Source organism: Hippocampus zosterae, chromosome 14 (assembly GCF_025434085.1).
Source record: "Hippocampus zosterae strain Florida chromosome 14, ASM2543408v3, whole genome shotgun sequence".
Taxonomy (NCBI): Eukaryota; Metazoa; Chordata; class Actinopteri; order Syngnathiformes; family Syngnathidae; genus Hippocampus; species Hippocampus zosterae.
In genome coordinates, this window is record NC_067464.1 from 14578042 (window position 1) to 14591384 (window position 13343).

General features: G+C 43.4%; 2 protein-coding genes across 3 annotated transcripts; both read left to right on the forward strand.

Annotated features, from left to right (window-relative positions):
• Positions 1 to 4: 4 nt before the first annotated feature.
• qrsl1 (glutaminyl-tRNA amidotransferase subunit QRSL1) lies at positions 5 to 12833 on the forward strand. 2 transcript variants are annotated; one of them, XM_052086684.1, is made up of 12 exons: positions 5 to 152; positions 463 to 622; positions 1066 to 1164; positions 1242 to 1338; positions 3712 to 3873; positions 3952 to 4127; positions 5228 to 5340; positions 5695 to 5887; positions 6077 to 6194; positions 6455 to 6660; positions 12158 to 12337; positions 12369 to 12833. In XM_052086684.1, exons 1-12 carry the CDS (start codon positions 129 to 131, stop codon positions 12374 to 12376), a joined length of 1536 nt encoding a protein of 511 aa, XP_051942644.1. In that variant the 5' UTR covers positions 5 to 128; the 3' UTR covers positions 12377 to 12833. The 2 variants fall into 2 exon arrangements, with proteins under 2 accessions (XP_051942644.1, XP_051942643.1); XM_052086683.1 differs by having other exon boundaries at positions 12158 to 12833.
• On the forward strand, positions 8597 to 9834 carry LOC127615136 (mid1-interacting protein 1-like). Its single transcript, XM_052086714.1, has one exon. It carries the CDS (start codon positions 9033 to 9035, stop codon positions 9402 to 9404), a length of 372 nt encoding a protein of 123 aa, XP_051942674.1. The 5' UTR covers positions 8597 to 9032; the 3' UTR covers positions 9405 to 9834.
• Positions 12834 to 13343: the final 510 nt, after the last annotated feature.

Genomic DNA, 13343 nt, shown 5'->3' on the forward strand with positions numbered 1-13343 from the left:
TTGAGCGCAAACCAATGAAACAAGCCGTCCTTACGACACCCGTACTTTCCAAACAAACATGGCAGCCCTCCGATGCCGCACACCGTTGTGAAGGTTGACTGCGAAAAAATCCTGAGCGTATCGGAAATATGCTCAATCTGACTTTACGAGAGGTTAGGATGGCTTCATGTTTAAAATTTGCGGTTTTGTGTGTTAAATGTAACATTCTAGAACATTCTGTCTGTTAATTAGGCTTGTGTGTGAGTGTGCGTGTGTGTCGAATATCGAATTTGATTTCTTTCGTCAAATGATTATTGACCAAATAACCAGCGAAAGCAGTACAGTAATACCTCCTATTAAATAAACCAACATTTGAAAAGCATTGTTGTTCATGTTCAGTGTGTAACATTTATAATATAATTTTGCCACAGAAATGTATCTAGTACAGGATACAGAGTTTGAATGTACTTTTTAATTTTCCAGGTTTCCATTGCATTCAGAGAGAGAAAGATATCGCCAACTGAGCTGTGTAGAAAATGCTTGAACCGCATCAAGAAGAACCAGCATCTAAATGCTTACATCACAGTGACGGAGGAATTGGCCTTGAAGCAGGCTCATGAAGCTGAGACCAGACTACTACGAGGTAAAAGTACATCCATCGATTATCTAATCAGCTTATCCACACGAGGGTCGTCGTGGGCGTGCCGGAACCGATCCCAGCCTTCTACGGGCAGGAGGCAGGGTACACCCTGAATTGTTTGCCAGTCAGTCGGAGGGAACGCAAAGACGAACAACCATTTGCGCGCACAATTACACTTGGGGACAATTTAGAGTGTTGCATGAGCCTGCCATGCATGTTTTTGGAATCTGGGAGGAAACCGGAGTATCCAGAGAAAACCCACGCAGGAACTGGGAAAACATGCAAACTCCACACAGGAAGGCCGGGGCCGGAATTGAACCCTGCACCTCTGCACTCTGAGGCGGACGTGCTAACCAGTCAACACCTTGCCGCCATGACAGAACATGCTGCTGTTAAAGTGTAACATATCTAGTCTATGTAGTCACAATTTTCATGATCTTCTATAGGTACCCCTAAGGGTCCTCTGGACGGAATCCCATTTGCACTCAAAGACAACTTTAGCACGAGGGACGTCAAGACCACATGTGCTTCGAGAATGCTGAAAGGTATGCAGAGACATGCACAGTATGTGTTCATTTGATATAATTAACAAACCGTGGTGCTTCGATGCTCTTTGTTGCAGACTACACTCCACCATACAATGCCACAGTAGTCCAGAAGCTGTTTGACCAAGGTGCTGTTCTCCTTGGGAAGACCAACATGGATGAATTTGCTATGGGGTAAAAACATTGTTGGCAGTTTCAAACATGTCACGCACCTAACATATCTTTCCATTTTCTCAGTAATTCCCTCTTTGATTTACAAATATATATATATATATATATATATATATATGATCTGTAATTCCAGTTTGTGATGTCGACAGTTTGACTTTGAATAGTCATAATTCCAGTTGAAGATATCTTGAATTCACCCCCGATTCAAGGTATCTACTTGTCCGTCTTAAATTAAATTTTAACTAGGCAACTTTAACTTGAAGATAACTGTACTGTGATTCAGTCACTAGTTTTAACTCGACAAAATTAAATGGAAGGGGGGTGAAAATACATATATTGTCAAACCTCGGTTTTCCTCCATAATCCCTTCCAGAAGGCTGTTCGAAAACCGAAACCACGCTCTTTTTACAATAAAATGTTTACTGAACACATCTGCTTACAATGGAAAGCAACACGCCGAAGCGTCACTTCCTTGTGTAAGGAAGGCGAGAGGAGTCAAATGGTGCATTCAAGCGCGCTCAGTTCGATGGAGAACTGAAATTTGTTCATCATCCGAGGCATAAAAAAACTCAAAATTTTTGGTCGAAAACCGAATATGTCGAGAACCGAGACGTTTGAAAACCGAGGTTTGACTGTATGTTAGATATAATCATACAAATAAACTCTTCCTCATGTTGGGGAAAGAGTGGCCTTTCTCTTCCTCCGCGTGTTCGTTAATTTCGGACGATGAGGATGTTGATTCTCCTAATACAGGCTGGAGTCAATGAACAGTTCCTTCGAAGGGTTTAATTTATTTTCTGCAGTTTACGAATCAATTCGGGCTCCTGACGGTTCCAGATTTCAGTCAGGAAGCGTAAAAGAAACACATTCATGTGATTATATAGAGACAATATGATAATGAGAGACGGGGAGGTACGCCTCTCATGCAAATCCCGGAAATAAAGAAAGTAACATGTCATCTGACATGTGTGTGGCTGGAAGAAGTTGGGAGCGGTGAGGTGAGACCAGACTACCACTACCCACCATTTAGTGTGATAGCAGGGACACAGGTACTTGAGATAACAGTTCCTCTTTTGCTGTTAAACATGTCCTATGGAGGGGGGCCCTAAAAGTGGTGGGGGTCAAGGGGCACTAAAGGTGATTGTAAACACAGTGAGCAGGAAATACCTCCAACAACATTCTACATTCTTTGTTTCTTTCAAATCCAACTAAGGAATAATACCTTAACTTCTTAAGTCTTTTCTGTTTGGCGCTTTCTACCGCCTTTATTACCAATTTGTCTTACTGTTTATTGTGCATGTGTGCATGTTAAATTGCTTCATGTACAACACTTTGTATGCAACGATGGCTGTTTGAAAGTGCTCTATAAATACTGTTGACTTGACTTAACACTCTCTATGACAGTGGTCCTCAACTAGAAATGCTGTCGGTCCACTTTTTTTTTTTTTTTTTTTTTTTATAAGACCAAGGTCCGGTCCCATGCACGGTGGTCATGGGGAGCAGGGCTATGCAAAGATCCCCGGGTAGACGGGAGCAAAACTGCACACAATCGAAACGTCCCGTGATTTGTCTTGTCTAATTGTCTGTGTGTGGCTCTCCTGTGCTGAAGCTGTGAGCACACTGTGGCGTCGCGCCTGCGTCTGTTTCCTGACACAATCATCCATTTTGAATGCGTGACGCTGATGTAGGGGCACACCTTAAGTTCAGAGGAGCCAATCAGCGCATCATTATCGCCGACATGCCCCCGTCTCCAGTTCGTCAAACATTATACACACACAGAGTCGCGCTGCTGCGTCCTCTGCAATACATCTGTTCGTGCACGCAAATAATACAACGGATAATTTTAACAAGCGATCGCGGTAATGCGCAGATTATAGTCCAAAAATTGAAAATATATAACGTAAAAATCACTTTATAATTTATTATTTTATACAGTTTGCCGAGGGTCCGGACAGAGGAGGTCGGCGGTCCGGTCGTGGATCGCGGTCCGCCAGTTGAGGAGAGGGCTCTATGATAAAAACCGTTTCTGCAGCTGCTCAATAATAAATAAAACTCAGACACTGGTTAACAAAATATGCAGCAATCTCATTACCTCTGCGTCCCGCGTCCGAGGCACATTTTATTTTTTTTATTTTTTGTTCATAAGAAATAAACCTATGATCAATGTATATTGTTGCTGTTTGTGTTATTATCATATGCAATTGAATAAGGTGACCATTTCAGAATTCGAAATTTGGGACTCTTAAATGCATGATGGGACTCATACTTTCCTGATCAGCGAGTCCCTGGGACTCGCAGGACTCAAACTGTAAAATTATCACTGAATATGGTCTGAGTTTCAGCTGTTGATCAGCGTTTTGCTCCGTTGTCTTCCAGTTCGGGCAGTACTGATGGCGCATTTGGACCAGTGAGGAACCCGTGGAGCTATGCTACTCCCTACTGTGATAGGACAGGAGCGGCACCAGACTGTGACTGGGTTATCTCCGGAGGAAGTTCAGGAGGAAGCGCAGCAGCTGTCGCCTCCCTGACCAGTTACCTGTGAGGCGTCACCTGGTTCAATCTCCAAAATGTTCCAAAGTGAACGAGAATGTCGTTGTCATATTGTCTTCATGGCAGCGCTTTAGGGTCGGACACGGGTGGTTCCACCCGTAACCCAGGCGCGCTGTGTGGCGTTGTGGCCTTGAAGCCAACATATGGACTGCTGTCGAGACATGGCCTCATACCGCTGGTAAACTCCTGTGATGTTCCAGGCATTTTGGCACGAAGTGCCAGCGACGCAGCCATTATTTTAGGTAGGTTATTATGAGGTCATACATCATTAGGTCATATGTTTTTTGAGACGTAACAGACCTCATGAGTTGCTAGAAACAGGGATGTGATATTTTACAGCTTAATTCATGAGGACGAGAGTTTGTTTTGATCTGAATATATGGTGTAGCAAATGGGCTGTGTGAGAAGTCTATTATTTGTAATGGATAATGGCATGACTGATTCAAAATGTGTATCATAATTTTATTATAAGTACAAGTATTCCAAATTCTTCTTTCACTCTACCAGTGCTGAAGATCAATTGCTGCCAAATTCTTCCAACTGAATGTTATTTTCTAAAATTTGAAAAATCATTGTTGTGCAGTAAGAGTTGTCTCACTGTTGGCGAGCTCAGGAATTTGTCTGCTGTGGCATGTCGATACACCCATTGACGATGAATTGATTAATATAAGGATTTTTTTTTCTGATGATGCTGAGGTTAAGATGTTGGTAAATGCTTTTGATTCCAAAATATATATATTTTGAAGTCATTCTTAAACGGTGGGTGTGGGGTATTTTTCTTGCCCTACACACTGGGTGTAGAGCTTTTTTTTTTTTAATTTGAATTTTTTGCAAATTGAAGTCAAAAAATTGACTTTTTAGAAATGCTGGAACTAGTTTACAAATAAGCATAATTTATGAGTTCCTGTCCTATTTTTCCTCGTAGTTCCCAAAACATTGTTGATGGGCCAGAGGCGAGTATGGATTTTTTGTTACCATGACTGACTTGTAGACTTTTCTTTGTGCCTAGAGGCCTCATGGTTTGCTTTGCCAGTGTGTGTGTTTCGGCGAGACACATTTTAATCATTAGGTAGATAGCAGAAGATTGGTATGGTTGTTTAATTTCACACATGATGGTTGGGGTAGGCACTCCAGAGACCAATCATTTGTATACACACAATTAAAAAGTCAATTTTCCCAAAAACAGTATGTTCCCTTTGTTACCACATGTGGTTCATTGTCCTCCACAAAGCATATCGAAATGAAATGTAGGCAGGTTATTCATTTGTTGTCTTGTAAACACTGCAAGTGTTGAAATGTAACTGGGAAATCTTATCTGAGATCTTGTTTGCACATTAATTAGGTATTCTCCAAGGCATTGACACAAAAGACTCCACAACGGTTCCTGCACCTCCATCACCAACAGAGCTGCCTGAAAATTTCGACGTCAAGAACCTCTGCATAGGCATCCCAAAGGTTCATTTATTCTTATATTTTCGTAGAACACTCATTGGAAGATTTGCAAACTAAACATTTTAACACCAAACATTTATTGTAGTAAGCTCTATTTTGTTCCACTATTGATGCACCTGGATAATCACATATCATGTGATGTTACATGATTGTACTGTATTTCACTTTTGTCTTCTAATTTACCGATACTTCTTGGATTTGCTTCCAGTACCGGTAATCTTTTGTCATCCATTTCGTTTCCAGTTCCTTATAAAGGACAATCCTATAACGCGTACATACCGCACACAAGACAGTATTACATTCTTAAAAGTTCATCACAAGTATGAGTGGTTGTTCCCATGGCAACCTGCCTACCAGGAGTTCTACGCCCCTGGACTGTCCGGGGAGACCGCTGCACAGTGGAGTCGGGTCGCCGACATGTTTGAGAAATCGGGTGCGCGTGTGGAGCAAGTGTCCCTCCCCCACAGCCACTATTCCATTGCGTGTTACCACGTCTTGTGCTGCGCTGAGGTGGCGTCGAACATGGCGCGTTTCGATGGCCTCCAGTATGGTAAGAACCAACAAGAGGTGCTTTCATATACCACATGCATTGGGGTTGCAGAAGAAACTGTGTTTTGAGTTGGTACTCATAGAAAAAGCTCGAGGGAAACTCCCCTTCTGCCTCACTTAGATAGACATGCAGTATTGAAGTCTGAAGATGATGATGATGATGATAAACATGATATACTCCATTGCTCAGGCCATCGAAGCGAAGTGGACAGTTCAACAGAGGCCATGTATGCCACCACACGACACGAGGGGTTAAATGACGTTGTGAGAGGAAGGATATTATCTGGAAACTACTTCCTGCTCAAACAGTAAGGGACCTTTTTCCCCCTCATGAGACAAATAGATATATAGGATGGAATACAGTTTAAATGAGATCATTATAAAGGCTCATTTTATTAATGTATTTATTTATATGAGCCTGCCCTCCTTTGAACATGAAATGGTTATTCAACACACTCAATCAATTGAATTTAGATTGCAGTCATTTTGGCAATATTTTTCAGTGATTCCTTGAACATATTTTCTGTTTCTTCTCCAGCATCATAACCTTTTCCTCCCACCTTGTCAGAAACTACGAGCACTACTTTGTGAAGGCCCAGAGGGTTCGTCGGCTGATTACAGACGACTTCAACCGTGTGTTCAGCTCGGGTATTCACATGCTGCTGACACCCACCACTCTCTCAGACGCTGCACGTTACGCCGACTTCACACAAGAAGACAATCGAACACGTAGCACGCAGGAGGACATCTTCACCGTTCCCGCCAACATGGCAGGTACATAACGAGTTGATAAAGGATGTTAAATGTTCCATATCAAATAAAAAATGGAGCAACGTTTTTGGATGGGCCTCGCGCTCAAAGCCACAAAGGTACAAAACAAATCGCCCTAAAATCAGCAATTGATTGACAATAGTTGTCACAGGCACATCCACCATGCTTTCAGGGAAAAAAAGAGTACCGGTAATGTGATGGTCATCAAAACGTCACAGTCAGTCTCGTGTGTGACTAGAAGGGCTGCACAATATTTGAAAAACATGTGATTATGGTTGTTGAGTATTCATATTATTGTGATATTTAACATGCACGTAAAGCAATCGCATCTTTTTTTTCCAGAGTTTTTCCTAGCACAAATTAAGGCAGAGGTGGTACCATCCATGACGTGCATGCATTCTGTAAATTCAACGGACTCACTTTTTTTTCCAGGAAACATATTTTAAGTTAAGATGGCTGTTTGAAAGTGCTCTACAAATACTGTTGACTTGACTTGTTGAAGATCCAATAAGAAAATGACATGATGTTCAGTCATCTCGTTATCTCTGCGTCCCTCGTCCGAGACGCATAATTTTCTCGTGGGACGCACAGTTCCAAATAATGTGCGTTTTTGGGATGCAAGGAAATTTCTCAGTCAAAACAAAAAAAAAAAACTTATGGCACATCTTTTTTTTCTAGCAACGATCGCAGTTTGATAATTGCCGCTATTGTTGTTTTGATCTCGCATGACGAGATTTCCATTCTCACGAGACGAAATTCGCGAGATCGGCCTTCACCGCGTGGAAAGCAGACTATTGCCAAGTGGTGTAACGTTAAAACAAGTGTTGCGAAAGTTTATTGCGGAGATATCACAAGGGAAGCAGCTAAAGTTGGACCGTTTTTTTACGATAATAAATTGACTTTGAGAAAGCCTTGCATCATTGGAAGTAAAGAGAGGAGAATTTATGAACTCACAAGACTGAACCATGGGATGAAATAAGGACATATTTCTCAGGAAATCTTGTATGCCTCAATTGTTTAAATGTTTGCAGCATTTGTTTATAAGAAACAAAACTATAAATGTATATTGTTGTTGTATATGTAATTATCATATACAATTGAATAAGTAGACCATTTCAGAATTTGAAATTTGGAACTCTGTAAATGCATAATGGGACTTTTTAATTGGACTCATACTTTTCTGATCAGTGAGTCCTTGGGACTCGCTGGGGTTAAACTGTAAAACTATCAGTGCATGTTAAAGCATTAGTATATTAAAACTTGCATAGGTGAATAATTGACTCATAGACTATGTGGGGGAGCCACTCAAAGATTCACTCATATTACAGTATTATTTTGAAGCAGCCTTTAAGTGCTACGCGCTCCATTTCCACCTGTTTTATACATCTGGTCTCACCCCTGGGTCCCCCATTCAGTTCGAGTCCCGTACCAGAGGCCAGGAAGCTTGAGTGTTCTGCTCAGTATCCTTGCTGTTCCCAGCACTGCACTTTTCTGGACTGAGATGTCCGATGTTGTTCCCGGGATCTGTTGCAACCACTCATCTAGTTTGGGGGTCACTGCCCTTAGTGCTCCGATCACCACAGGCATGACTGTCACCTTTACGTTCCAGGCTCTCTCCAGCTCCTCTCTGAGCCCTTGGTATTTATCTAGTTTCTTGTGTTCCTTCTTTCTGATGTTTCCATTATTTGGGACGGCTACATCCACTACAATGGCTTTCTTCTGGCCTTTTTTTGATTATCACAATATCCGGTTGGTTCGCCATTACCATCTTGTCAGTCTGTATCTGGAAGTCCTACAAGATCTTTGCTCGGTCATTCTCCACCACCTTCGGAGGTGTTTCCCATTTTGACCTTGGGGTTTCCAGTCCATACTCCGCACAGATGTTTCGGTAGACTATGCAAGCCACCTGGTTATGGGGTTCCATGTAGGATTTCCCTGCCAGCGTCTTGCATCCTGCAGTTATGTGTTGGATCGTCTCAGGTGCCTCTTTGCACAACCTACACCTTGGGTCTTGTCTGGTGTGGTATATCTGGGCCTCGATGGCTCTGGTGCTCAAGGCCTGCTCCTGAGCAGCCAGGATGAGTGCCTCTGTGCTGTCCTTCAGGCCAGCCCTCTCTAGCCACTGATAGGACTTCTTGAAATCAGCCACTGCAGTTATGGTCCGGTGGTACATCCCGTGTAGGGGCTTGTCCTCCCATGATGGTCCCTCTTCCAGCGCCTCATCTTATGTTCCCCATTGTCTGAGATATTCTCTGAGTACGTCCTCTGTTGGAGCCTTCTCCCTGATGTATTCATGGAGCTTGTATGGTTGTATGCTACCAGCGACCAGATCCAGATGGTCTTAGACTGTTTGCAGCCGCACATGGACGACCCGGATGTCCAAGCTCAAGTGTCCAGCTTTCCTTGAGATGGCTGTCAAGCAGGAGGAGCAGCAGCAGAAGATCACCCCGGGGGCGCTGGCCCTGGACGACAACGCCGACCTGGAGCGCCAGTTTCACTTTCATCTGCGCGGACTCTTTGGCGTTCTGTCCAAACTCACCCTGCAGGCAGATCACCTCACCAACCGATACAAGCAAGAGATCGGCGGTGGAAACTTTATGAGATATAATGCATCCTGGACAGTGGCTCTCACACTCACTAGTCCCCGGCCTCCTTCCTTTCGGCTTGCGTATAGTCTCAGGGTGCTGGCCGCAATGATGCCTGACATGAGCTTCCATGTTGTGGAGAGACAGGTTATTGGCCGATAGTTGGATGGCACTACACCCTTTGAGGGATCCTTCATGATCAGGATCGTTCGCCCTTCGGTTAGCCATCCTGGGTGAGTCCCATCCCTCAGCAGCTGGTTCATTTGTGCTGCTAGGCGCTCATGGAGTGCTGTGAGTTTCTTTAGCCAGTAGGTGTGGACCATGTCCGGGCCTGGTGCTGTCCAGTTCTTCATATCTGAGACTCTTTCCTGTATGTCTGCCACTGTTATGGTAACTGGGTTCTGTTCAGGGAGGTTGCTGTGCTCCTCTCTCAGGGTCACCAGCCATTGTGCACTGCTGTTATGTGCAACCTCCTTCTCCCGTATGCCTTTCCAGTACCTTTCAGTTTCCAGTCTTTGGTGGGTCAGCTCTGTTGTTAGGACCCTGCCACTGAGCGTACACTTTCGCAGGTTGTGTTGCGAACAGCCTGTTTATCCGTCTGGCCTCATTTTCTTTCGTGTACCGCTTTAGGCGGCTGGACAAGGCTTGAAGCCTTTGTTTGGCAGTTTTGAGTGCTTCAGGTATGGTCATCTGGACTTACCTCTCGGGTGTCGGCCTTTTCATCAGACCTCTCTGGGCCTCCGTCAATTGACTCACATCTATCCGAGCCGCCTTGATCTTAGCCTCCAACCGTCTTTTCCATGGCGGGTAACGTATCTCATGGCTTCCATGGTTGCTCTTATAGCCAAGCATCTCAAGGATCACTGATGCTGAAGCGTATATCAGCTCATTGGTTTCCGTTATCGTTACGGTCAGGATCGCCCTCAGTGCTGCATTCACACTTTCCATGAGACTTTCAGGTGGTACATCACATAGCCGTTGTAATCGGTTTCTAGGTTGCCCAACTTTAATTCTCGCCATGATCTTAGCTTTCAGGTCAGTTGCTGCCTCGCTCAGCATTTCATTCATTGGGGCTGGACTCCCAATCTCATCATCTGTATTCATTGGGGCTTGCCTCCCAATCTCTAGTATGACCTCCTCCTCTGATCTGGCCGCCTTGGGCCCTTCACCATGGAACCTGCGTTGTACCTCATCAATCTCAAGTTGTGACAGCAGTTGCCGTTTGTGGATGTTGGAACACTGAGCTACTCGTTGTTTCGTGGTCAAACCGTGACAGTGGGTTTCGAAGTAACCATTTAGCCCACATTCTCTACATGTAACCCCTCTGCTGCGGTGCTTGAGTAGTAGCATTCCAACAGAGCCATGTTATTGCATCTCACCCATCTCCGCTTTGTTCCAGTAGCCATCAAGGTGCTCTGGTTCCCCAGCACCTGACGCAGACCTTGTTTGGTCGGGTGACGTCTGAGCCGGCATGTCATTCGTTTTATTGTCTCTCATCATTGTATGAGGTAGGCATTAGCGTGAAGGATCTTGCCCAAGGACCCACACTGGATGGTGTTATGTGCTCATTTTTGCCCCAAGCGGGATTCAAACCCCCGTCTCTCGTACGTCAAACCGGTGCCTGACCAACTGAGCTATCCAGCCGCCTTTTTTATGTTATATTTTTAGAGAAAGAGAGAGATGTACATGTGTGTGTGTGTGTGTGTGTGTGTGTGTGTGTGTGTGTGTGTGTGTATATATATATAATATATATTTTTTTCTTAAACTCTCTTTCTAAACCATATTATTTTAGTTTTTGTAACTTTATTATTTGTGTTTTTAAGTACTACCATCTTTAATATACTTCTCCATCTGTTCTGTTGCTTTGTGAATGGCCGTCACCTCGTGACGTATGTGTCCTAAATTGTCCAGCCTATAGTTGGTTGGTGGCTGTCCTAACAGGAAGGCAGCCCTTGCCTGCTGTGTAATCTAATATAATTATTCGTGGTGGTGATGTGGAAATTTGATCTGAAACACTGGTGATGGTGAGGGCCGGAATGCAGGACAGGACAAGTCGTGGAGGCTACATCAATCCGTTTCCAATTAAGCGTATAATAACACAAAGTCAACGTCTACGTGACTGAAACTTTTTTTTAAATTCCTCTTTCCATATCATCTTAAAAACACACACAAGCCAGTGGCTTTGACAATCCATCCATCTATCCGATTTCTACTGCTTATCCAGGGGTTGGGTTGCGGAGGCAAGAGCTTTAGCAGGCTTTGACAAGGAGTGGCTAAATCAATTTACCTGGCTCAGGCATACTAAGGAAGGCTTGCACTGTTATTTATGTCGAAAGCACTGCAAAATAAAAAATCCGTCAGTGATGGAAAATTGTCGGTTAATGTACCCTCTTCAGAAACAGAAATATAAAATATCTAAATGTTTATACAGTCTTGTTTAACTTAGATTTCGTTACAAAAGACAGGCTTTGTTATCAGAAATCACGCCTACTCCTCCCGAGTTCTTCACAAATAGGATATGAAATGTCGGGTTTGCTTCGGGCTCGGGCCTGCAAATCAAGCTAAGTGATCAGGCTCGGGCCGGTTCGGGACTGGCTCGATTTTATAGGACCGATCTTAGCCCTACGCAGCGGAACCGTGGTGAGGACTCATGCACCAACAGACATTTTTGGGGGGGGTTGTTGTGCATGGTACAACTTTGTCAATCAAAGTGACTTTATTGAGGTGTTGATTTTTTTTCCCTCTCTTGTTATTTTATGTACAAATATTTTTGAAGAGGGAAGAAATCTTTCTGAGATGTTTTCCTTTGGTCATACAGTCAGTTTCTTCTTGCTTGTTACCGCTCTCCAAATTAATGTGTAAATACGCTTAAGGTCCTCATCATCACCTTCAACTCTCGTTTTTCCTCACTGCAGGTCTCCCCGCTGTTTCTGTGCCGGTGACCTTATCCAGAAGAGGCCTTCCCATTGGCTTACAACTAATCGGCCCCGCCTTCCTTGACAAGAAGCTGCTGAGTGTTGCCCAGTGGATCGAACAAAGGGTTGGGTTTCCCTCCATCTGTGACTTTGAGGAATCTAACATAAGGCAGAGTTCCAGTTACAATATTAGTTTTGCCCAGGGGCAGAGATGAATAGATGTAGTGGTTGAAGGTTGAAAGTTGTAATTAACTTAAAGAAAAAAACCTTCAAAGCCATTTACACATTTCCTGTAAAGAGGAAGAGCCAGCCACAGAAATCTGGTTTTTGGCTCTTAGCCCTTTCATGCAACCTGTAACATGATAACAATACAAGCTGTCCACTGTAGTAACCGCTGTCTCTGAAAAGGTTAAAGTATGTTATTTGTCTTTGTATTGGACAAAGCTGAAGCAAATCAAACAAATCAGTTCTAAACAACTTCATGGAATGCTGGTTACAGAGGTACAAGCTTCAGAAACTGTCGTGCACCCTCATAAATGAAATCACTATTGTCTTTTATTTCATCTTTCAAGGGATAAATTACCATACAAAAGTCCGAAGGAGACTTGTAGATAAAATCGTGAGATGCAATGCAAAACCTTTTGCCTGTAAAATATACTGCAACTTTTGAAATCATTATTGAGAGAGAAGCATTTTTTTGAGAATCGTGTATTTTCTATAGAAACTGTCCGGGCAGCCATCTTTTGTGCCACTTGCCATTATTAGGGTTATGCTGCAACCCATCCTAATTTTACATTGGATGAAAGGAGGAGTACAAGCTAAACTGGTCACCTTTCAATCACAGGGCACATCTCAGCAAACAAGCATTCAAAGCTGTGGACCTTTTAAAGTATTTAACATTATGTAAATGCATTTTCAGGAAGGCTGGAGCAAAGATTTGAAACCTCTCCATTTTGAGGCGGGCACCCTAACCTCTATTTCAATTTTCAACGTGTATGTATGAAACTGACACAGCCATTAGAGCTGGAAAGGTGCTCAGAGAAGAGTTTATAGAAACTCAAATAAACTGCTCTGTGTTGACTTCAGCTCCATATAACCCTCCCCTGATCTATTGCTAATTGGCCCAACTATGCTTACTGGTTCAGTATAATTCACATTCAAAATAAAATGTACCTGTGTGTTTTGG